Here is a 26,430-nt window from a genome sequence, read left to right as displayed (position 1 = left end):
TTCCACACAATAGAAGCAGAAGGAATGTTACCAAACTACTTCTATGAGGCTACAATTACCCTGATTCCTAAACCAAACAAAGAGTCCCCTTTTTTGTACTTCTTTAAATTTTTTATTTGCATTTTATATTTTTGAGTGTTTTGCCTGTATGTGTCTGTACACTACATCCATGCAATGCCTACAGGGACCATAAGAGGGCATCAGAGGCCTGAAATTTGAGTTAGAGACAGTGTGAGCCACCTAGCATGTTCTGGGAATCTACCTGGGTCCCCTGGAAGATCAGCCAGGGCTTTTAACCACGGAGGCATCTCTCTAGCACCCTCTGTGCTTCTTTGACCTACAAATGAGTGACCCCCAAAACACTTGTTCACTTTACTCATATTTCTTCAGGTTGCAGGTAGTTGCTTCCTATGTCTATCTTATCTCTGAGTGCAATGCAGAAGCAGGACCATCTAGCTGCCAGCCATTCCTGCCTTTTCCTGTGCCACAAAGAAATGGTGCTACACTTGGTGCGTCAGTCTGAAGGCCGGGCTGGGCTAGAGAACAGAAGTGAAGTGCTGGTTCTGTCAGTAGAAAGATGGGAGTATAGCAGTGTATCACAAATCTTAAAATATCTTATTAAAAACGCTCAGGAGCCAGGTATTGGAGTGAATGCTGAAAGATCAGAGAAGCAGAACAAGCCACAGCCAACCTCACTTCACCAATTCCTCAGCTGATCTATTTCCTCAATGTAGAAGCCTCTGTGTCCTCATCCGAATTTATCTCAGCTGAACTGCTGCTAAAAGCCTAAAAGCTTAACAAACTTAGTTCCTGATCCTCACGCCTTATATACCTTTCTGCTTCCTGCCATCACTTCTTGGGATTAAAGGTGTGTGTCTTTCCCAAGCAAGACATGAGATCTCAAGTCTGGTGTGTGCCACCATGCCTGGCAGTTTCCAGTGTGGCCTTGAACTCACAGAAATCAGGATGGATCTCTGCCTCCCAAGTGATTGGATTAAAGGTGTGTGTGCAACCATTTTCTGGCCTCTATCTAGTGGCTGTTCTGTTCTCTGACACCAGATAAGTTTATTAGGGTGCATAATATATTGGGGAACATAATATCACTACATTTCCCCTTTTTGTCTAAAATTTTAAAAAGCTTATAACCAATACAAGAAAAACTATATCCATATCCAATAAGTATAAGTATATACAATATATACAGTCAAGAATTACATTAACAATGTCTAGTCCATTAACATTTGACAGATTCAGATAAAAAATTCCATTATACACACACACACACACACACACACACACACACACATACACACACACATATATTTGGTGGGGGGGGAGTTCGAGAAAGGGTTTCTCTGTGTAGCTTTGAGCCTTTCCTGGAACTCACTTGGTAGCCCAGGGTGGCCTCGAACTCACAGAGATCCGCCTGGCTCTCCCTCCTGAGTGCTGGGATTAAAGGCGTGTGCCACCACCGCCTGGCTCCATTATATATATTAACAATGTCCAGTCCATTAATATTTGACAAGTTCAGACAAAAAAATTCATTACTTATCCTATTTAAAACAAGTAATTCCTTTTTAAATCTACCTTTTTATCCTATATCCATATTCTCTCTTTTTTCTTTTCTGAGTAGATTCAAAGATCTACCTTTTATCTTATCATTTCTATATCTTCCCTTTTTTCTTTTCAGAGTAGATTTAATAATCTACCCTTTTCTATGTCCTCTTTTTTTCTTTTTCTTTTCTTTTTTTTTTTCCAAACAAGAACCTTTAATCTCCTTTGTTTAGCCCTTTTCCTGACCATTAACAACAACTTGTAACCAACTCTCCTAAACAATGACAACTATCCCAAACCCATTGAAAGACCAAAAACCACCCATCCCACCCCTCCTCTTGGGAATTTGGGCATCTTCTTCTTAAAATTGTTTCCTGCTGTTTGTGGGCAAAGGCATCTTTAGGGGATCCTGAAAAGAAAATTTTTGGGTTAATTGTCAAGTTCCAGGAGAGGTAGCTATATCATGTCCAGTCCACTGAAATTGTAGCCGTGTTTTTTAGGTCATTTGGAGGTTCTGAGTGTGCTAGGGGATTGGGGTGACTAAAAGCTAAAAACACCTTCAGTTTTGACTTTTTATAGACTTGTTAGACTGAGCTGGTATGGCTGTATCCCTTGACTGCCACAGAGGGCTGTGACAGAGAAGTGATGGGTTATCTTTGAAGGGCCTCTCACCTATTCACCTTGGAGTGGCACAGCTGCAGAGTTCAGGAGTGTGCAGTTCAAGTGGCTGCTACACTAGGCTTTGGCTAGAGAGCTTAGCTTGCTCTCCCCTGGATACTTAGTTATGAACATTGGTTGTGGGAGGGAACATACGCAGGCCCCTAACAGTGGCAGAAACCACAAAGTTCATGACCTGTCCTGGTCCTTTACTGTGTTCTGCCTGCAGCCTGTCTTCCAAGTGTAAGTGGGTGCAGAAGTGTGATGTCTCAGTGAATACTTTAGTTAAGAAAACAGTTTTTCAAGCTTTGTGGTAGTGATGGCATGATTAGAGCAGATTCATTAAGTGTCCACCCAGTCCCACCCCCAGATCCTGGACCTTTTTCTAGGGAGGCCCTATCACTCCAGAGACGTCCCAGACTCCCCTGGCCTGGTCCCATAGCACACAAGAGCCTCAGGAGAGAACAGTCTTGTGCAGAATGTGGGGGCATGCTGCATTCTCTCTGGAGAACTGCTGTCCTGGGCCATGGAAGACCTTGAGCACCACAGGAAGGACCTTGGTTCTAAAGGGGTACCTGTCCTGCTCATCATTCTTCCAGGACTGGGAATATGGCCTGTGTGTTCCATGATCTCATGTGTTCTCATAGGATGATCTATGATCATGGATGTTTTTACAGGATATTTTTTTATGGTCTTGTATGTGTCTGTATGATCTTAGATGTTCTTCTATGATCTTGTATGTTTTAATATGATGTTCTATGATTTCATAATTGTGTATTTTTTATATATTCATCCATGATCTTGTATATTGTATGTGCTTATATGATCTTGTGTGTTCTTATATGATGTTTTTTTTTTAAATATTTATTTATTTATTATGTATACAGTGTTCTGTCTGCAAGTATGCCTGCAGGCCAGAAGAGGGCACCAGATCTCATTACAGATGGTTGTGAGCCACCATGTGGTTGCTGGGAATTGAACTCAGGACTCCTGGAAGAAGTCAGTGCTCTTAACCTCTGAGCCATCTCTCCAGCCCCCGATATTCTTTTATGATCATATATGATATTGTTCTATGATCTTGTATATTCTGTGCTGTTCTTATTTGTTTTTTATGATCTTGTATATTCAATGATGTTCTTTAGATGTTTTCCTATGATCTTGTATGTTCTTGTATATGCTTAAATGATTGTGTTCTATGATGATGTATGTTATATTCAACGATCTTGTGTGTTTTTTTGTATTTGTTTATTAATCTTCTATGATCTTGCCTGTTCTTATGATGATCTTAGGTGTTCTTCTATGATCTTGTATGTTTTGTGTTCTTAAATGATGATCTATAGTTTTTGTATGTTATGTTTGTATATATTCTTTATATCATGTTCTCATGTTTTCACGTGTCCTCACCCATACCTTTACATGTTCTCCACCTTTCTCCATCATGATATATAGTATCCTCATGACCTCAATGAGCTTGCCCTTCTAGACAGATAATCCAGTCTTGCCTGTGTGTCACATGCACATCAGGTTCCTGTTGTTTCTGGTTCTAGAACATTCTGACCTCAACATTGCCTAGGATGCCTTCTAGGATGTGTAGACACATGTGCCTGTTCTGGCTTCCACAGTCCTTTGTTCTCATGGCCCAAGTGAGCCATGAGCCATTGGTATAACATGGGTACATGGCCACCTGCCAGTCTTCTCCAGGCAATGTCTTAGTCTTTCCCGCTGGCAGAATGGATGAAACCCTGACCACCCAAACATTCCTAAACCTTAGTCCTTTCAGGGAATCTTTAGTGTCTTGGTGTGGGCCTTGTAGGCAGGGATGCCCACCCTTCCTTAGCCTGTGGCCAGAAAGCACACTGCTGTGTGCCAGTGCACATGGCCAAGTGTGACAGAGTCTCTAGGATGTTGATGGGACCCTTTGCTGCACAGCAGTGTGGCACCTAGCCACTGTCATCTTCAGCCATCTCATTTTCCCATCTACTTCCGTTGGGATATGAAGAGAGGCCTGCTCCAGAAGGGTTGGGGTGAGGGGCTCTGGTGGGAACCATTATGACCCTGGCTACTTCCAGATGTCCACCTGAGGGTCAAGCCACACTGCTGTTTTTTTGAATCCTGATTCATTATTTTGACAGTGTATTTTATATTTTTACTTTATTACTACCTGAATGGTATTTCATTCTTCTCCAAGTTATAAAGGATGTAACATTTGTTAAGAATATTCTGTGCACTGGGCAGCATTAGGAATACTTTAAGTACCTTGATTACAGTGTAATGCATGTTAATACCCCTGTAAGTTATGCCTTAGAAGTCATTATTTATAAGTGCAAGCTAGGCCTGGTGTCCCGCTCCTGTGATCCCAGTACTTGAGAGGTGGTACACAGGAGCAAGCCTAGTGTGCATGTGCTTCTCTCCCTCTCCCTCTCCTGTGAATATATTAATTTTATTATCTTATTTTTGAGTCAGGGTCTAACTCTGAAGCCCAGGCTGGCCTAGAACTTACTATGTAGCCTAGGCTGGCAGTACTTCTGTCATAGCTTTACAATGTGCTGGGATTACAGGCATGCGCCATCACACCCATCTTAACCCAGTTATTATAGATAGTGTCCTCCATGTTGGTGAATATGTAGCTGAAGCCTGTTAATGAGCCTAGGGTAAATTAATACTCATAATATGTTCTTTCACCATTGCAGGGCCATTTTAACCATACCGGGAATCATTAGAAGATGTGATAGGAAGAAGGAAGATTCCAGTTGGGTTTGAATCCTCATATGATGACCAGTGCAAATCCTTACAGCCCTCCTACGTGCCCAACCATTCAAAGGACAGCCAGGGCTCTGTGCAGGGGTTGTTAGCCTCTCAGGTAATCCAGCTTCCTCCAGAAGGCCAGGCACATCCTGAGTGTGCTGGCTCACTGTGGCCTCTTTTCTCATGTTCTGCTGGAGAAGAAATTATCTAGAAGTCAACAAATTCTGTATCGAATTGCCTAGAGGTTTTGGAACCTGGTAGCTTATGTAATCATAAGGCACAGCTGGAGATCTCCCTGCCTTTGGACTTTGGGGGTTGTTTCTGGATATAACTGGGGTTGTTCACATACTCTTTTTAATTAAGACTTATTTTTATATTTAGAATAATGCTCTATAATTTTGAAGTGAATTTTACTAAATGTTAATGTCCAGTCAAACCGTGTAATTCTCCAACTGTAATTATGAGGGACAGAACCCCATCGATATTAAAATGGAAATTGTGGACAGCTGTTGGATTTCAGTGTGTTGTGTAATTCTGGAGATAGCTTCGTGATCTGTCCTGTTCACTGAGGTCCTAAGGAAACGACTGGGTGAGAGAGCTGATTTCACATTCTTTAACTGGAAGCTGGAGCTGGGCTCCAGCCTTTCTACATGTGTCCATCATGTTCTTTACAGGGCTGTGTTCCCTGTGAGGAACACGTGGAAGAGCCCAGTCCATGCTAGCCCTGGTGTGTGGTCATGGTGAAGCCCGCACTGTAGAACCGGAACGGGAAACCAAGCTGCTGCAACCAGTGTGGTGCTGTTTGTGAGAGAGATGCTCCCACATGGCAGGACATGGCCTTTAACCCTGGGAAGATGCCAGCATTGCTTATAGATGGGCTTAGAGATGATAGCCCACACCCAAACAGCTAAGATTGTGAGAGACAGCTTGTGGTGTGTGGCCTTAAAATGTTGGGGTGTTGTTGTTGTTTGTTTTGTTTTTGAGCTTTAGTTTTGTTTTCTTCAAAATGACATTAAGTTTTGTGAATAAATGGAAACCTCCAAGTTCCCACTTTCCTTTCTCCTGTAAACTCTGCCCAGACTCACGGAAAGGGATGTCCGAGACTTTGTGCTGGGCATTCTGGTGCTTGCAGAAGCACACAGTTTACCTGAGCATTTCAATGAACCCAGCAGTCCCTCTGAACATCATCCACTTTGTAAGAAACATCCCTACTCCATGTTAGAATTCAGCAGACTCTGACTCTGTCTTTTGCCTACTGAAAATGTCATGAGTGGCCTCAAAGACCCACCTTAAATTTTTAAAAATTACATTTAGTGTATTTTTATTGTATGTATGTGGTGTGTGTAGGAAAAAGATGATTTTTATACATGGGATGAAACAATATGCATTCAAAATGTACAGATAAGGGTTAACTCTATTGCTTATCATTAAAAACACTTGGGAGGCAGAGCCAGGTGAATTTCTGTGAGTTTGAGACCAGCCTGGTCTACAGAGCATGATCCAGGACAGGTACCAAAACAACATAGAGAAACCTTGTCTTGAAAAGCCAAAAAAAAAAAAAAAGTTTTATGACTGGGTTGGGGGATGGTGGTGCACACTTTTAATCCCAGCACTTGGAAGCAAAGGCAGGTGGATCTTTGTGAGTTTGAGGCCAGCCTGGACTACATGTAGAGCAAGTAGGACACTCAGGATAGCAAGGGCTACACAGAAAAACTGTCTCAAAAAACATAAAACAAGTTTGTTTATATGAATATGAATATTCATTCAAAACCAACAGGGTTGTTTCTCTTGAGATGTTACCTATATAGCTTCCTAGTTAGATGACATGGCTGTGTACTTACTGTCTTGAAATGTCCTCAGAAAGCTCTGTCATTGAACAGGAGACAGAGTAAACACCCCAGAGTCCTTTCTTTCAAAGGAAGAGTGAAAGGTGGGAATGGAAGAAAGTTTTCAAACTTTGTTCTCTGTTCTCCTGCTCTGGCACCTTGGAAACCTCCTCTACCTCCCAAACCTCCCTGGCCTCTGCCACCAAATCTGCCTCTTCCTCCTCTGCCCTCACCAAAGCCACCTTCACCTTGTAGGCTTGGCCCAGTCCAAGGTAACTTTGTGTCCATCACATTCACAATCTTCTATGGCCGCCATGGCAACTTTGGCGTCATCCTTACCATTGAAGTCTATAAAACCAAACCCTTTGGAAGACCCAGGCTCCTGACCAGTGACTGTTCTTGCACGAATAGAGCCTTAAATGACTCTTTTAGGATCTCTTCGGTGGTTTCTTCTGACAGACCTTTGACAGAGTTTTGGATAGCTGACTTCCTGTATTAGGTGATCCCCGGGGTCCTCGTAATTCCAGCCTGATTGTTCTGCCCTCAGTTCCCATATTCTTACAGGCGTTTAAAGCTTTAGCATCTTCAGATGAAGCAGATTCTATAAATGCATGCCCTTTAGATATGCCATTTGGATTCCGGGGCACTTTGATAAAAGTTGCTTTCTCAAATACTTCCTGAAAAGGTTCTTCTGATGTGCTGAAGGGAAGTTAAAACCAAAGTTTTTGCTTCTTTCCCAGTGCTTTTCTTTCTGGCTCTCTCTTGCCTTTGTCCTTTCTCCAGTGTAGCAGAGTGAAAAAGATCACCCATCAGGCCCTGTCCTCTGCTTTTCTTCAGAGTTTTTCTCTGCATCAGCTTCCTGAGTTCAACTCATGAGCCATCCCTTGGTGATCATGATGATCCTCGATGACCAATCTGATCTTCGTGGCATCTTCAAATACTCCATCCTCAGTGATGTTGAAAGATGGGTTTTCGGCTACAAGTATTCTTGTAGCTTGGGCTTTCTTAGTGTCTCTCTCTTTTTGTTTTTCTGGTTTGTTTTGTTGCCAAACGTTTTTTTAAACCAGTGAGTTCTAAGGCCTTTTCTTGGTCTTCAGCAGACTTAAAATCCACATAACCAAATTTCCTATTTGTACCAGTTCTGACATCTACAACAGCAAGATCAGTTTTAGCAAAAAGCCCACTAGTGGCCACTTTTCATTCAGCAGCAGATTCGCTGGGATTAAGGGTCCAGCACACAGGTTGAAAGGTACAGTTCCGAGACTTCCGCTTTCTGTTTCTTGGCTTCAGGAACTTCTGTTTGGTCATTTCCTTCTTTTGTTTTCTAGGTGCTGCCTTAAGAGGCTCTTCATCTCCTCCTCCTCCTCCTCCTCCTCCTCCTCCTCCTCCTCGTCCTCGTCTCCCTCCTGGCCACACTCAATGGCTTTCACAGGAACAACTTTTACAGGAGCTTTCTCCCCTTTTGGCCAGTGTGATCTCCATTGCATCCTCTTCAGAATCATCTTTCTCCTCACCGTCCTCTTCATCATCCTCATCCTCCATCCTCTGTAGCAGGAACAGCAACTGCCGCTTTCTCTGGTTTCTCTGCTTTCATACCTGGCAGCTCCGATGAATCCTCTTCATCATCATCCTCATGGCCATCATCCTCATCTTCCTTATCCCCATCACTGCCTTCCTTGGGGGCATCCTTACTGTTCTTAGCCCCCCTGGCTGCACTGACAGCTCCCCTTTTTAGCGGGGGTTGCTGCCAACGCTTTTGCTTGTGTGGCAGCTTTAATCTTTTTGGTTTGTGAAACCACTACCTTTTTTGCTGGAGTTGAGGTAGCCATCTTGCCTTTTTTTCTGAGGGATGACAACCTCTTCTCCACTGCTGTCATCTTATCGTTCACCTCCTGTTGGGGAGGAGCCATTTTCTTGGAGTTGCTGGGACTGTTTTTTAACCAGCCTTCGTGAGTTTCATTTTGATGGCAGGTTATGACTACGACATGTGTGGTGAGAGAGCAGCGCAGAAGAGCCTAGGGAAACTCAAGCTACTCCTATGGCAAGCTCAGCTGAGGACCGCGAAGACCCTGCAGCACATATGTGGTGATCTATTGTGTACTCTAATAAAATTTGCCTGAAGATCAGAGAACAGAACAAGCCACTAGATTAAACATAGAGGCCAGGCAGTGGTGGCACACACCCTTAATCCCAACACTCAAGAGGCAGAGATCCATCTAGATCTCTGTGAGTTCAAAGCCACCCCGGACTACATGAGATTGACTCAGTCTAGGAGAGAAACAGAGCCAGGCAGTGGTGGCACCCACCTTTAATCCCAGTCCTGGGGAGTCACACGCCTTTAATCCCAGTCCTGGGAAGCACACACACCTTTAATCCCAGGAAGTGATGGCTGGACAGAGGAAGGTATATAAGGTGTGAGGAGATAGGAAGTAAAGGCTTTTTGGCTGAGAAGTCCCTTTCAGGTGAGGACTCAGAGGATTTCAGTCAGAGGATTTGTGGAGTTGGCGAGGTGAGACGTGGCCGTGGCTTGTTCCTTTGTCTCTGATCTTTCAGCATTTACCTCAATATCTAGTTCCGGATTTTTTATTATAGGACCTTTAGAAATTCGAACAACACACATACAACTGAATGCCAGCTATTGCTAGCATCTGAGGGAAAAGAGGCCAAAGTCATCTTAAAAGTCAACAGAAAGTTCTGTTTACAACAGGCCTCCCTTGGCCAACCCTATCCTGGGTATCCCTGGGTGTGTCCTGCTGCTTGTGGACAGATGTGGATGAGCAGAGAGGTGAGCAGATCCTTCTTCAGCTCTGGAAGTCCCTGGGAGTGGGGAATGCAGCCCGCTGGAGGTGGCCAGGTCAGTAGTCCTCACACACACCTTGCTGTCCCTGCCAGGCCACTTGTTAGTATGGCAGGTACTAGCCCAACCCTTTAGCCCACAGGCAGAACCTCACAGATTGCACTAAACTGGGTTGCCAGGCACCCCAGGAGGAGCGTGAAATGGGATTATCCCTTCCCAGTGCTTCCTCATTGTTTCCCTGTCAAGAAGAGGAAAAAGACATTTCCTTCCACCCAAGGAAACACTTAAGTGTGTGACATTAGCTAGGTTCTTTTTTGTCCCTTCAATCTGTCACTGTTGGGTTTTGTATTGGGGTAAAAGTATCAAAGTATACAAATCTTTAAAAAGTAAATTGATGGGGTTGGGGATTTAGCTCAGTGGTAGAGTGCTTGCCTAGCAAGCCCAAGGCCCTGGGTTCGATCCTCAGCTTAAAAAAAAAAAGTAAATTAATGGCAGTTTCAAAACCAACAGTCTGAAAAACACTCACTCCAGAAAGTTCAGGCATGTTACATCCTTAACAGAGAAGGGCGTGTTGACACCATTCAAGCTGCTTCACCTTTGAAAACACGGTTGTTTCTACTTCTTTTATGTGTGTGTGTGTATGTATGTGTGCGTGTGCGCCTGCTTGTGACTGGGGGTCAAGCTCAGGTATCATTCCTCAGGAGGCCACTGATCCTGCTGTATTAGCTAGACTGGCCAGAGAGCCTCTGGGATCTGCCCATCTTCACTCCCCACACACTTAGATTACAGACATGCGCTGCCATACCCAGTTTTTACATGGCGGCTAGAGATAGGAACCCGGGTCCTCATGCTTGCTCAACAAGCCCTTGGCATACTGAGCCATCTCCCCAACTTTAACATCATTTTAAAAAACTCAAGTTAATAATGCTGTTAATTTCTTGAATTTCCCAATAATCTTGACAAATCCTTTCCTAAGTAATTTGCATTAGCAGAAAGAATGTAATCTCAAGCATTAGGAATGTCTTTTCTAATCCCCCAAAGTTAATGATGACCAATGGTGACCCAAGGCATTTAAAGACATCTGGGGGAATAGCTATTTAATCCCTTTAAGCTGTGTGTGTGTGTGTATACATGGCATGTATTGTGTGTGTGTGTATATGTACATGGCATGTGTTTGTGTGTGTGTATGTGTACGTACATGGCATGTATTGTGTGTGTGTGTGTACATACATGGCATGTGTTTGTGTCTCTGTGTGTGTGTGTGTGTGTGTGTGTGTGTGCACATGCGCGTGCGCATGCCCACACAACTGTGTGCATACATGGCATGGCATGTGTGTGGAGGTCAGAGGACAATTTTGTGGGCCCCTTTCTCTCCTTTCACTTTCCATGGCCTCCAGAGATTGAATTTAGGCCCTTAGACTTGCTTATCAAGAACTTTGACCCTCTCAACCATCTTGCTGGTCCTGTTGATGTCTGTGAACCTAAGTTTAGTCAGTCTACTGTGTTTTGGTATTAAGCTCTGGATTTCTCACATATTCTGGGCAGTAATCCTGCCTCATGTCTGTTTGCAATATCTCTGCATCTGGGTGTCCTCTGCACTCGCCATTTCCCTTACTGGTGGGAGCAGTTCACCTGTCTGATTTGCTCTTGTTGCCTGTGCTTTGGGGCTTGATGTCTCTGGTGTCAGTGCCCAGAGCGATGTCCAGAGTCCCGCCCCCTTCTGCTTTCACTTTTGTGCAGAGAGAGATACGGCCCCTCATTCATGTCTGCACTCCATCTCAGTTTTCTCTCTCTGTCTCCGTCTCTCTTTCTTTTTAAAGGTGTTAGGGTTCAGTTTCCTCTTTTACATGTGCACATCCAGTTTTCTTGACTTCACTTCTCGACAAGGTCGGCCTTTCTACATTTGTAATTTGTCCTCTTTGTTGAAGTTCTTCCTGCCATTTCAGCAGTGTGTGGGGAAACCCACACAACATTACACTAAATACAGGAAGTCGCTCATCGGTGAATGCTGCATGCTCTCAGGCATATGTGGAATCTAAAAAGGTTTAGTTCGGAGAGGCAGGGTATAGAATGATAGCTGCCAAGGGCTGGGGCAGGTGGGGTGGGGGTGGGGAGTTAAGGTGCTTAGCTCCCATTATGGAAGACCAGGAAGTTCTAATGTGGTGTGCGGCCTTGTGCCTCTACATAACAAATCACATCACACAGGGAGCAGCCCAGGAAGAGGGTAGATGTCCAGGCAAGTGTTCTCACCATGGAGTAGGTAGTGTGCCTGGCAAGCCCAAGGACCTTGCTTCCATCCTGAGTATGGAAAAGCAAGGGAGGGAAGGAGCGCTCAAGTTCAACAACGGATCCTCAGATGCAGGAGGCCTGGCCTTCCCAGGGGCACCCTGGCCTGCAGCACACCAAGCTGGCCTCACCCTGGATGGCAGGATTCTCCTGGTACTACCCTGGCTGGTAGGCTTGAGTAAGCAAATTGCATTGGTTTCAGCAGGCTTTGTGTGCTGGGCTACATCAGCCATCTCCACCTGCTGTGTATATCGTTGCTGTACCCCCTGCCTCTCCAGGCCTCTTCACTGAGTTATTTAACTGTAGGTTGGGACCAGATGTGTGACACCCACTATTTATTGTAAAGTGAAGCCATAGGCACAGGGGTTTGATCCACCCTGGCCTTGCCCTCAGCGACACCTCTGGGATATCCATCACTTGGAACCGGAAGTCTCAGAGGCCAGCTGTGGCCTTGCACATTCCTTATGAGATAGGTTACAGTGATGTCTTCAGAGCTGTTTCTTACCCTCAGGAGCTTTAAAACCAGACTGGGACCATGGGGCCAGTGAATGGCCAAGATCTCTGTGAAGTTTGTGCTTCCATGGGTCCTCACGAGTCTGGATATTGTCTGATTTAAGGTTTTGTACTGCTGACTGGCAGCTCTAGCCGGAGCAATTGAGAGAGGCCGTGTGTCGCCAAGAGGAGACCACGTCATGGACCATAATAATAACAGGGAGGTCAGGGTGTCCAAGGATGCTGGATCTGGGTGAAAGGCCACCTGCTTCCATGCCAATTGCTTACCCTGCCAGTGGGGGGAGTCAGGAGATGCTGAGGCACACTGAAGGTGAAGACAACTAGAACAAGACCTAGGCCGACAGACTGAGCACTCCATTTGTCTCTGGTCCACTCTGACAGAACCACTCTGCTAGCTCTGGCTGCAGAAAGGAAGCACACCTGTTCTCTGGGAAGTACCACGTGATTTTCCTGGTACTGAGTTGGGGTGCTTACAACAGATGGGGGGACATGTCTTTGTCTTGAGCATGTTAACAGAAAGTGTGTGAAAGCCTGTCTCAGGGCTGGGCAGAACTTATCTTCCTCAGCCCCATGCCAGGGTCCAGTGCCTTCAAGCACTCAGCCTTTCCCCCTAGACCCTTCAGTGCCCCACCCAGATGCCAAGATGAGAGTGAGGCCATGGACCACTTTTCTTTTCTTCTTTTTTTCTTTTTTTGTTTCTTTTCTTTTTCCTTTCTTTTGTTCTTTCTTTTCTTTTCTTTTTCTTTTCTTTTCTTTTCTTTTTTTTTTTTTTTGAGACAGGGATTCTCTGTGTAGCCCTGGCTGTCCTGGAACTTGCTCTGTAGACCAGGCTGGCCTAAAACTCACAGAGATTCACCTGCCTCTGCCTCCCAAGTGCTGGAATTAAAGGCATGCGCCGCCGCCACCACCGCCACTGCCACCACCACCGCCTCCACCTCATTCTTAACAGTACCATGAACTAAAGGGCCCATGCTAACACTTGCCACCTAAAGTCAATGCTTCCATGGACTTTCCCCCATGGACTGTCTTCCTCCTCAGTATGGGGCCATATGGGGTTGTGCCAGTTTCAACTCCACTTCATGATGATAGCTGCTGAATGCACACCTTGCACTCTAAAATCACATGTATAGTAAGGGTGGCAGCTCCTAGGATACACATGAGCATCAGAAGGAGACTAGGGGAACCTCAGAGCCATGGTGTGACAGCCAGGTGACATGGTAGCTAGAAGACATCGGTTCTGTGCAGGCACCTGAATAAAATGTGCGTGCCTTTCCTTGCGATGATTAGAACATACCATATCACAAAGTGACTGTCTGCAGGTGTGCACATGTGGCCATAAGTTTCTCTGGTCCTGCCCGGCCCCGCGGTCCTGCAGCCACTTATAAAATAATCACTCGGAGGCTTAATATTATTGCAAATGATATGGCCTATGGCTCAGGTTTCCTACCAGCTAGCTCTTACAACTTAACTCAACCATAACTATTAGTCTATGTATCACCACATGTTCTGTGGCTTTACCTGTGTCCCATTACATGTTACTCCTTGGATGGGGGTTTGGCATCTCCCCTTCCTCTCCTTTTCCTTTCACTATCTCTCTTGGATTTTCCTGCCTGGCTCCATCCTGCCCTGCCATAGGCCAGCGCAGCTTTATTTATTAGCCAATGGGAGTAACATATATTCACAGCGTACAGAAAGACGTCCCGCAGCACCTGAGAGGAGGATTCAGACATTCTCCTGGCTGGTAGGGTCTGCCTGGGTCACGTAGCCGGCATTTCCCAGGGTAGGCTGTTGTGCACAGCTGCATTGATCTGTGCGAAACAGGCGAGAGACTGCAGCAGGTGCGGCCTGGGGTGTGAGGGTGTCACTCTTCAGAAACTGTAAGCCCAGCTGCAGTGGGGGGTGGCTGGCAGAGGCGTCATCACCCTCATGACTCACAGGGAGATGGCAGCTTTACATATTTAAGAGGAGCATGGCCGGTTTCTTATCTGAAGTATACTTCCCTGGAGAGACCACCACCATTTGATCTATTTTTGATTAAAATGTAAAAATTAAAAATTAAATCAAATGGTGGTATAACTCCTTGGGGAGAACACACTTCAGTTATGAAGTATTCCCCACAGCAACCTTGGGACTCTTACGGCAGCGTCGTCTCATCTGTAGGTGGTCTTTTTATGCCACACGTAATTAAAATGAATTGCAATGAGATCCACCGATGACTGCCTGCCGGGTGACGACCTGCGGCTGGTGCTTCCCAAGCGGGTCCCCAGGGGTGGCGCCTCAGAGGTGAGCTTTGTGGTAGTGGCAGGGAGTCCAAGGGTGCCAGGCCTGAGAGAGGAAGGAACGTCTTCAGCACGGCCCAGTACCTTTACTCGTGACCGGTTCTGCCACAGAGATGGTATGGTCAGACCTAGGAAATAAGCTGTCAGCATCTAGTTTGCAGCTGCTCTGGGTCTAAACACTTGGCTGCCTCAGTCTGGGGGAAAGGGTGAGTGAGAGGATTGGGGGAGGACAGCTCCACCCCGTATAAGCATTTGCATTGGATTCACGCCTGGACTAGGCCTGGATGTGGTTTCTGAGCCACACATCCAGTTGTGTGACTGGTCATGCTGTGGCCGCCTGACACCCTCTTGGCTGCATTTGTGTTTTGAAATCTGCCTTGAATGAGCTGAGCTGCTAGAGAAGCAAACAAACACTTCTGGGACACAGAATACCTCACTCTATGCAGGTACATAGCTGTGTGTGTGTGTGTGTGTGTGTGTGTGTGTGTGTGTGTGTGTGTGTGAGTGTGATACGCCTGTGCATGGATGTGCGTGTGCCACAGCAAGTGTGTTGAGGTCAGAGGACAGCTTTGTGAGTTGCTTCTCTCCTTCCACACACATGGGATCTAGATCATGAGGATTCCACAGCCAGCACTTTGACCCACTGAACCTTCTTCCCAGCGGCTGCTACAGCATTTCTCTTGGCAGTGTTGGCCTCAACCTTTGCATGTGGAAGCCCTCTCTGGAAGCCAAGACACACCTCCAGAAGAGCCTGTGATTTTAGAGGCTGCCAGTGGTTGGAGGAAGGGCCAGATCTGCTGTGGTTGTCTGCTTTAGGACCCTGCGGTCTATCTGGAAGCAACGATATGTCAATCCATTCTCAGCCAAGTTGGATTTTAGGAGCCAAAGAATTCACTTCCCTGCATTTGTGACTCCTGCAGCTGGGTACAATTTGAAGCCCTGAGCAAGGCCTTGCCCAGACTTAGCAGGAGCCCAGCATGCAGCTGAGCCCGGGGATGCCCCTCCCTTCTCCTATCTTCTCCCAGCTCCATCTTCAAAACCTGGCAGGTAGAAGTGAATGGCAGGACAGAGGAGATGGGGGGGGGGGGAGGCCATGGGCTCACTCGTCGTCGTCAGATGGAGGTGTCATTGTGGGCTTCAGCCTTCTTTCTTGCTGCAAATCACTGCACCATTTCTCCAGTCTCTGGCAGTCTTGTTGTCCTCCTGTAGTGGGGGGCCTGGCTCTGAGCCCCTGACAGCTCGGTCACACTACCTGGGACAGCCCACCTGTTCTCTCAGCCTCCTCTCTACCAGGCATCCTTCTGCTGTAGCCTCTGTGGTCACATCTCAGTCATGTCCTCTTTCAAGGTGCCATGCAGCCCAGATGTCAGCTCTGTCCCAGACTGGAGTTCTCCAGCCCCAGATTACCCATCTCTCCTGTCTCTACATTCACTCCTCTCTGCTTTTCCCTCTCCCTGCCTCTCTGAGTGCTACAGAATGCCAAGACCCGTGGATTGTCAAGGTCACATAGAAATTAGAAAGTCACCCAGCAAACAGACACCTTGTTCTGCAAAGAAGAGTTATGAACATCTCAAGGACAGACATGTGGAGACATGGAAACTTCTGGAAGACCAAGCCATGTTAGGAAGAAGTTCGGGTTTGGGACTTCAGGGGGCTGCCTGACTCAGGCCATGGCATGATGGGTGCTATTGTGGGTGTATTTCATTCTTTTTTTGGTCTAGGCATGTTCTGGATTTGGGGTGAAAGAGGGGGTCCCTAAGTCAACAGGACTGTGTGGAGAGACTTCCTGATTCCTGTCTTGGTGTCGCACTCACTGAGGAGCCTCAGAGCAAAGTGGTGCATGTGGTAGGGTGTCCACTGCCTCACAGGAGGCATGCCAGTCTTAGTAGTGGGGGTTTTAGAAGGTCCTCAGTTTTGGTTGCTTATGGATGGCCTTGGGAAGGAGTTTTAGGGCTGATACATTTTCTATCAGATAATTCCTCCAATGAGCTTTAAGATTTTAACAATTTCCTTAGAGTTTTGGAAACTATCAATGTACTATAAATGTTGATAATGCACTTTAAATATCTCAACTCCTAAACATCACTATTTTGAAAAAAAAAAAAATTCAGTCAGTAGATGCTTTGAAAAATCCAAACACACTCAAAACCAGGGGTCAGTGAGAGGGCTCAGCAAATGAAGGCACTTGCAGCCAAAGCTGAGGACCTGACTTTCATTCTCAGGACCCACATGGTGGAAGGAGAAAACCAACTCCTGCAAGTTGTCCTCTGCCTTCCGAATGCATACTGTAGCGTGCATGCACCCACTCCCATCACCCTTCATCCCCCCATAAATAAACATACAGTAAACAAATATGTTGAGCAGCTAGGAAAGTGAGCCACGGCCACCTTGCCCAGCCTCATGTGAGCCTTTTGCTGGCCTATTCTCTCCCCTCCCTCGATTTTCCCCTGGATTGTGTAAAGGCAAGCCCACACTATTGTTCTGATCCATTTTTTTTTTTTACTTTCTTTTAATTTATTCTATGTGTCTTTTACATATGTACCTTGATCCCACTCATTGCCATCCACCCCTGCACTCCCCACCCCCAAAATAAAACAAGATTTAAGAGAAAAAAAGGGGAAAATTAGAAATCTCATGATGGAAGCTACAGTATACAGTAAACCCCTTTCCATTTACTTGCAAGTGTTCATTGCAAAGAGTCCTTAGACTTCAGTATGTGTCTTCAACAGATAAGGATATTTAACATAACTTACGTGTTATCACATATAGCAACAAAAATCAATTGCTCCTCAGCATAAGCCCATACCTAGTTTATTTCTGCTCACAAGCCCTGCCACTTGTCCCCTCCAGGAGTTGCTCTCCGGCTCCTATTGGCATCAGGTGGACTTGTAGAAGTGTTGGGGGCATGCTGAAAATAGCAGGTGGCTTTGAGCAGCTATGGGCCTCAGAATGAGGGAAGGACACACAGAAGCTGAGATTTCTACTGTGAAGAGCGGCCTCAGAAGGGAGGCTGGGGGAGGGGCTTCCGGCTGGGCTTGAGTCTTGAGCTCAGGCTTAAGCTCAGAGCTGCCTCCTGAGACTTATTCCCCAAATCTACCCAAGGGACCACTGGCTTCATTTTTGGGGACACATTGGTGGTAACTATCAGTATCCTTGAAACTGATATCTGCAGGAGGTGCCTGATTCAGACCCAGAGTGTCAGAAGTGAGGTGCTTGCCACTTCGCAGTTCATCTCATGGAGTCTTGGGTGAAAGGACAATGATCCCATCATGGTAACCCCATCAAGGTTTTCAGGGTTCAGGACAGCAGTGAGGGCTCAGCAAGATCAAAGCTTCCCTTTGCAGGCTAGCTCATGTCCAGGGCCGCTGAGGAGGCCAACACAATTTCCTGTACCCACCCATGGCCATTGTTGCCCCTCTCAACTGGACTTGTGGACCACCTCCCTGCTCACTTCAGTTTAGTCTGTTGAGCAAGGTGCTGGGCTACCCAGTGACAGGCAGGTGTCATAGCCACTTTCCTGTTGCTGTACTAAAACACTATGACCAAAGCAACTTCTAAAAGAAAGAGTTCAGGGGCTGGAGAGATGGCTCAGTGGTTAAGAGCACTGGCTGCTCCTCCAGAGGTCCTGAGTTCAATTCCCAGCAACCACATGGTGGCTCACAACCATCTGTAATGAGATCTGGTGCCCTCTTCTGGCATAAAGGTATACATGCAGATAGAGCACTCACACAAATACATGAATAAATAAATGAATAAATAAATAAATAAATCTTAAAAAAAAAGAAAGAGTGTAGTATGAATCTTAAAGGTTCTTATTAATAAAAAACAAACATGAGGCTGAACGCTGGAAGATCAGAGACACAGAACAAGCCACAGCTACCTCACCTTGCTAGTTCCTCAGGTGATCCTGTTTCCTCAGGCTGGAAGCTTCTGAGTCCTCCTCCACATGAATCTCAGCTGAACTGTGCTGCTCCAAAGCCTGAATGCTAACCAACCAAATGCTTAACTCACTTAGTTCCTGGTCCTCACGCCTTATATACCTTTCTGCTTTCTGCTATCACTCCCTGGGATTAAAGGCTGGATTTTTGGGATTAAAGGCATGTGTCACCGTGCATAGCTGTTTCTAAAGTGGCCTTGAACTCAGAGATCTGGCTAGCTCTGCCTCCCAAGTGCTGGGATTAAAGGCGTGCACCACCACCGCCCAACTTCTGCTATGGCTTGCTCTGACCCATTTTCTAGCCACCATTTCTGGCTCTGTTCTAGTGGCTGTCTGCTCTCTGACCCCAGATAAATTTATTTCGGGGAACACACAATATTTCAGGGAACACAATACCACCACAAAAGAGTTCAATTGGGCTTACCGTTCTAGAGGGTTAGAGTCCATGGGCAGAGTGAGGATGTGATGGCAGACAGTTGGAGCAGCAGCTGGAGGCTCATATCTTCATCCGTGAACAGGAGGCAGAGAGAGCTAAATCAAAAATCACAAGTCTTTTGAAAGCTCAAAGCCTGTCCCCAGTGACACCCCTCCTTCAACAAACCACACCTCCTAATCCTTCCCAAACAGTTCCACCAACTGGAAACCAAGTATTCAAACGTATGAGCCTGTGGAGGCGGTTCTCAGTCAAACCACCACACAGGATGTGGTGGAAAGGAGGACAGCCACTGGATACTTACTCAACCTGAAGGAAGGGATTAATGTCCAAACCCAAATGACCCACTTCCTAGACTTTTCTGCAAGAGGAGCCTTGCTGTGACCTTTCCCTTAGAAAGATCTAAATAGCACAAACACCTTTCCCCCAGCTTTCCATGCAAGGCTGGGGAATGGGGCTGTTCTGTCTTTGTACAGAGATCAGCAGGTTCTATAGTACAAGCCCAGGGCTCTTTCTGGACTGTTTACTACAGGCTCCCTAGGACAGAGGAGCACAATAGGGACTGAGTATGGGAGCCACAGGCCTCAGGCTTCCTGATGCCATGTTCCCTTGAGGAGGGAGTAGCACTAAGTCCAACTTGCCTGGTCCAGCTTCTGGTGTCCCCCTTGTGCTTGCCCCAGAATAAGGAGAATGCCAGGGGACGAGAACCCTATCCTGGGTCCTCACAGACTAAAAAGCAAGAGACTGGAGCTTCCCAGGCAAACCAGTTTGTCATCCCCTGTCATGTGCTATGCTGTGCAGTTCACCATGTCTCCAAAGACTAGCACTCTTGACTCTCAGGCCATCACTGGTCACCTACCATGCTTTCTTTAGAAGTCTCCCAAGTCTCATGGAGAGGACAAAGGTTTCCAGGAATGGGGATTCATTGCTATCATCTGTGGCATGGAGAGGAGACAGAGCCAGGACCAAGGTAACTTGTGATGCTGAACTTTCTGTCAACTAGACTGGGCTAAAGGCTGTCCAGGTAGCTTGGGAAATGGTGTGTGTGTGTGTGTGTGTGTGTGTGTGTGTGTGTGTGTGTGTGTGTGTAATGTTTCTTGAAGAGATATTTGAATTAGTACTCTTAAGTGGGTCCACTTTCCAATGAAGACAGGCATCATCCAGTTTACTAAGGCCCTGATTAGTCCAGAATGGTAGAAGAAAGGTCCTTTTGCTCTCTGCCTAAGCAGAGATGGCCATCTCTCTAGCCTTACTCCCTGATGTTCCTGTCTGTCCACCTTTTGATTCAGCCTGAGACCTCCCCATTGGCTCCCTGAGTGTCAGGCCTTACAGCCTGAGCAGGACTGAATTTATGCTTGTGCTGGGGCCTCTAGCTCAGAGACCTGGGGGGCTTCTTGGCCTTCATAATCTCAGATCAAAACTCCTTGTGATATGTCTCTTTCTTGGGGTCTGTACATATCCTCTTGGTTCAGTTTCTTTGGGCCCAGACACACAGAGCATCATGATGCCAGGTCCATGCCACCTTTTGGCTGCTGTGGAGATCACCTGTCCCAGTTTGTCTGAAATGGAAGGTTTCTTGGGATATGGGAGGCTGAGTTGGTCATATTACACAGCATCTCTGTGACCCTGTTTCCCTGTAGCTGGGACCCTACCCAGGGTCCCACGACCCTGCTGCTCCAGGTCCAGAGCCCACCACTTCCTTATTCATGGCTAGTTGCACTTTCTGCTTCATCTCCTTCTAGAATAGCAAGGAAGATCATACACAGTTGGCAACTAATGTGTGTATCATATATTACACTGAAGTGGCTGTAGGTAAGGCCCACAGATAACAATCAGAAAGGCTGTTACAATCCCAAATTCATTAGCTGCACAGTCCAAGGCCAAGGCTGATATCATACATCCCTTGGCCAGGATGGGGGTCAGGAGGACTTGGACACAATTGGGCACTCTCCAGGCAGCCCTGCCCACACCTCTCCATTTGTCCAGCTAGTGCCTTTGCAGCCCATCATTTAAAATGAACAAACACCAATTAAGAAAATAATTTCCAAAATCATTCCCTCCAAAGCAGGGCTATGAGCCTGCATCCAGATGCAAGCTGTGGAGTAAATGTCAGCACAAGATTGTAATGCCCATAATGTGAAGCCAGAGCCACCCTGGCCCAGGCCAACACCACACATGGGCAGGATGACCACTGATAAAGATATGCCTGGATCAGATGAGGCAGATAAGTGGCCACAACAGGGACCAGGCAGCCAATGGACTTTCTAAAGAAGACAGCTGAGCCTCAGTTACCCTATTTCTCTTCCAGGAGACAAGTGTGGCCTCGGGAGCAAGTGGAAAGTTCTGAATGAAAACTAGCAGGCCCACCAGCCATCCTTTGGCCCCACCACAGTGCTGTGGGCACCTGGAGGGGCTGAAAGCAGCCTACACACATTTCTCCCCATCATGAAAGAATCAAAGACAGCATCTTGGGTAGGAAGCAATCGCGGAGGGTGGAAGTTTCTGGTCAGGCAAATAAATTGGATTTAAGTATATTACAGTCATAATCTTTCCTGCCCCTCTCCAGACGGTCTCTGTACATGGAAAAATGAGAATATATTCGCAGACAAAGCTTGACCTGAGGGAGAAGCCTGCCGGAATCTGGATTTCCAATAACATAAGACAATAAAGCTTAGACTTCTAACCTGCCTCAATATAGTAAAAGTATATAAAGAGCTTAGCTGCTAATAAAAGGGAAGGGTCTCCCCTCGTATTTGAAGATCCGGACCCCCCAGAAGGACACTTCATAAAGATCATGATGGGTTAGCTGGGATCATGCAGACACGAGGCCCCTTGTTGACCGATTGTCTGACACTTGTCACCTATGGGTCCTATATTAATAAGTCCCGTGTTGATTTCCTTGGGGTATTTTTGTCCCTGTAATTGCACATCTTCCTGTTGTGACAGTACCCTTTGCTACATGCAGAGCTACAGTTACCTGATGCCAAGAAGCTCATGTGTCCCTCTGTTCTTCCAGGAGGGTACACACCTATAAATGGCACCTCCCTCTATGAGGTGGAAGGACCAAGAATCAGCCATTTCTTCCAGGACTGAAACCCAATCCCCTCACAACATGGGGGTGGAGTGAGAGGTGGAGTGGTAAGATGAGCCGTGCCTTATGCAGTTGGGTGAGGAAGCAGTGCTCAGCTCAGATGTCCCTTAGCATGGAAGTGCCACCAAATCACCTCTCACCCTGGGGAATTTGCGTGCCATGAGTCCTCTTTGCTCACCCACCTACCTGCCCCTGTGCAGAGATCATCGCTCCAGCCTCATGGCTCCACCTCTGGGTCTGGTGAGGACAGGGGATCTCTTTGATCTGTACCATCTGTACACTAACATGGAAGCCGAAACTTGTAGAATGTTCCAATTTGGCCTCTTGCAGGCATCACCTCATCCCTGTGTCTGCACTTCAAAAGATCCAGCCCTACTCCACATGGAACATAGCTCCGCAGAGGATTTTGTTTTGGCATGGAGGAGGAGTCATGAGTAGGAGACACTGCAGACCTAGGCCAGGCCAAGCCACAGTCTACAGACCCTGCTAAAGAGAAAGCTGCCCAGGCCATGACATGCTCACATATCACAGTGGGGACATTCTGTGCAGGAGACTGCCACAGAGCCACATGGGTTTTTCCCTCAATCTCAGGACACTCAAAAGCCATGCAATGATTCAGCAGCCCATGAGAGGTGATTTTCTCCAAGTGCCTGCAAATGGTCAGGCCCTGGGTGCCTGAAAGACCTGAAAAAGAGCTGTTTCTGGGTCAGGCTTTTGGCAATGGCAGGAACTAACACTAAGCTTCTGGTGGAGCACAGAACCCCTGGGCACTCCAGTCACTACAGACACTCTCCTGACATGGGTGTATCAGTGTCTTGTGGTGGGAGGCACTGAGCTTGTGAATAGCTTAGAAGACCAGGGATCAAGACCCCAACCAGACTTCTGGCAACACAGCCCTAGCACAGGAAGAGGCAAGTAGCCATTCTAGTCTCTAGCTCAGTGCCTGCATCTTTCTCATCACAGTGTAAGAGAAACACAGGGCCTACGATGATTTAAAATGCATCTCCAGATTCACATATGGGAGCCATAGCTCCCAGAAACCATGCTTGGAGGCAAGGCCTAGCAGGAGCTAATAATTAGGTTATTAGGGTTGGCCTTGACATGGCAAGGAGATATGTCATTAGAAACTCACTCTCTGCCACTCCACCTTACAGCCTCAAGAAGGCAGCAACTGGAGGCCAGAAGTGTTGTGGTCCCCACTAGTACTGGCACATGAGGCACCTGGCTTTAGACTCTCAGTCTCTAGAACTGGGAACAAATGTGTTGCTGTTGTTTAAAGCATCATTTATGGCAACCTGAACTACAGCATGAGCTGTTGGGCCTGTCAGCAGAATCAATCTGGAACACAAGCCAAATTGATCCTAGTGACAGCCAGAGGGCTCAGTAAGTGAAGGTGCTTGCCACCAAGCCTGAGGACCTGAGTTCTAAACTCGGAATCCACGCGGTAGAAGGAGAGAACTAGCTCCCACAGTTGTCCTCTGCCCTCCCCAGTGCGCACCTTAGCATGCATACACACACGCACACACACCACAATAAATAACTACATGTAATTAAAAAAAAAAATCTAAAAATGTTAACCCTGAGCTACCAAATGCCAGACCCAGTGGAGGAAACACTCAGCATGGGAAAGGTCCAGTCATTCACTAGCCGAGTGATTTGAGATTAATTCCATATATGCAAAATAGAGGCCACAAGAGCTGCAACACAGGTTGTGGGGAGAATAAAGGGATACAGTGATAGATAGCCAGTGGCCAAACCTGAGGAGCTGCCGCCTGACTTTCACAACACAAGTCATGGGGCAGCTCTTCTGTCTACAGCTGTGACAGAACTGTGGGGCTGAATTGTGTTCCCCTAGATTTCCCGTGAAAGTCCCAAATTGATCAGGTTGTGGCCACTTTGAGAGGAAGTCTTTGAAGGCAATAAAGGTTAAATGAGATCAGTGGAGGGGGCCCAATTCAGTATGAATGCTAACATCATTTTTAAAAGAGATGTTACGACAGAGAATAAAACCCGGGGATGACGTTATGAGGACCCAGCAGCAAAATGGCTACCCGCAAACCAAATGGAAAAACCTCTACTTGGACCTTGATAGATGCCCCACCTTTAGAGCAGCATTAGTTCAGATGGTTAACCACCTAGGTAGTGTGTGTTACCACAGCTTCCCTGGAGCCTCACAGGGCAGGTTTGCCCCCAGCTGTCTCTACTCTCTGCATAGAGTTGGTTCTGTATTCCTCAACCTCTTCCAAAGTCTTTCCTCTCTCATAGTCCATGCTCCTGCTCCTGGTCCTCACGGATCTGAGACGGGTGAAAGGACATCTGAGTAGCAGAAGCAAGCATGTGGGCACAGCCAGGTCAGCTCCCACTGCAAATGAGAGCTACAAACCCTGGACAAAGACCAAACTCTCCCCAAGCTCCGTTGACATTCAACCACACATACCTCACTTTAGCCAAGAAAAAGCTCTCTGAACTGTGATGTAGGTTGGTGCTTGAGATATCTGCAGTGAAGAGTGGGAAGTCTTTCAAGCACCCAGAGAAAACAGACACGTTCCACACAGTTTAAAACAGCGGTGACTACAGACTGTGACTACAGACTGTGGAAGCCACAAGGCAGTGGGACCACATCCTTAAATCCTGAAAGGACTCCTGCGGACTTCAAAGTCCAGAATCCACAAGAGCATCCTTCTGGGATGAAGGCAAGCTTGAGATGAGAGAAAGCTTAGCCAATGTGTTGCCACTTACGAAAAACACTGAGGGAAGTCCCCAGGAGGGTAGTTTTTCTGTTGGAATTTCCAAGTTAAAGAAGTAACAAAGGCTGACAGGTCTCAGAAGATGTGTGAAAATTAGAGAGCTTTTAATGTCTTTATTTCTTTGAAATATAAAAGACTGTTTATGTCAGAAATACAGCATGTTCTCTTGTGAGGTCTATTACAGATCGGACACAGATTATGGACTGTAGCATGGAGAACAGCAGGGCACAGTCAGGTGTAAAATGGCACAACATTAACTGATATGAAATATATGTGGTGTATACTTTAACTCCTAAGCAGTCACCAATAGAGTGTCAGAGAAAGAGGGATGGCTGGAACACAATAGATTAATAAGATGGAAAAATTACAAGTATCTACATATTCCCAAATATGGCAGACCATGAAGAATACCAGGAAGGAAGGAAATAGAAGATTAATAAATTAGCAAAGCCTGTTCAACTGCATCAATAATCATGTGAAATGTTAGTGGGCAAAGCCCAGTATTTCAAAGGCAGAGGTTAACAGAAATGACTAAAAGAAAGGCCAATAATAAAATCCATTTTTTAATAATTAATATGTGCTGATAAAAAAGAGGGGGTATGTGGTAGTTTGAATGACAATGGCCCCAATAAGCTCATATACTTGAGTTATTGATCTCCAAATGGTGAAGCTGTTTGGGAAGGATTAAAAAGTATAGCATTGTTGGATGAGATGTGTCACTAGGGGCAGGCTTTGCCGTTTCAAAAGACTTGTGCCAATCCCAGCGTGATTTTTTCTCTACTTCCTGCTTGTGTATCAGTATGTGAATTCTAAGCCGTTCTTGTCACCTTGCCTTTGCTTCTTCACCTTGGACTCCAACCTTCTGGAAACATAAGCCCAAATAAATGCTTTGATAAGCTGCCTTGGCCATGGTGTTTTATCACAGGAAAAAAAAAAGAAAGAAAGAAATAGAAAATAGAAAAGAGACAAATGGATGGAACAAGAACTGTATCTCACCACCACTAACCTGGTTATTGGGAAAGAAGGGAGGTAGGAAGGGCAAAGGAAGGAGGGAGGGAGGAGAGGGCTTGGGCAAGGATTTGGAGACATGGGGAGCTTTAGACACTGCCAGTAGAAATGAAAAACAATATCGCCTCTATGAAAAATAGCATAGTAGCTCATTCAAAATTAAACATAGAACTTCCATACAACCCAGCAACTCCGGGTATTTCTCCAAGAGAATAGAAAGCAAAGCCTCCAAGCAGCATTCCTCACAGTGGCCAAGAGGTGGAAGGGCCCCACCGACAGCTGAGCAGGTAAGCGGATGAGGCGGAGGTACAGTGCTGTATCAGTTCCTTGTCCGTGGCTGTGAGCAAACACCAAGACCAAGGTCACTTACATCAGAAGTTCAGGTGAGCTTACGGTTTCAGAGGGATAAGAGTCCATCCTGGTGGCGGCGGGGCATAGAGCCAGAGCAAGCATGGTGGCTGGGGCAGGAAGCTAAGAGCTCACCCCTTAAATCACAAGCACTGAACAGAGACAGCAAAGGGGAAGTGGTTTGACGATTTAAAGTCTCAAAGCCCGCC

The 26,430-nt window shown here is 46.4% G+C and overlaps 1 protein-coding gene and 1 pseudogene across 1 annotated transcript in view; one reads left to right on the top strand and one right to left on the bottom strand.

The window, feature by feature from the left end:
• Positions 1-5,454, top strand: part of C1H10orf143 (chromosome 1 C10orf143 homolog) — a 31,741-nt gene extending 26,287 nt beyond the window's left edge. Inside the window, exon 4 of the mRNA XM_036203632.1 lies at positions 4,902-5,454. Within this exon, the coding sequence (XP_036059525.1) occupies positions 4,902-4,931 (30 nt within the window). The 3' untranslated portion in view covers positions 4,932-5,454. The remainder of the gene's footprint in view (positions 1-4,901) is intronic.
• A 170-nt stretch (positions 5,455-5,624) lies between these two features.
• LOC118577440 overlaps positions 5,625-26,430 on the bottom strand; it is a 31,282-nt pseudogene continuing 10,476 nt past the window's right edge.

Source organism: Onychomys torridus, chromosome 1 (assembly GCF_903995425.1).
Source record: "Onychomys torridus chromosome 1, mOncTor1.1, whole genome shotgun sequence".
Taxonomy (NCBI): domain Eukaryota; kingdom Metazoa; phylum Chordata; class Mammalia; order Rodentia; family Cricetidae; genus Onychomys; species Onychomys torridus.
Note: the sequence above shows the minus strand (reverse complement) of the source record. Positions and strands in the feature narration are given on the sequence as shown.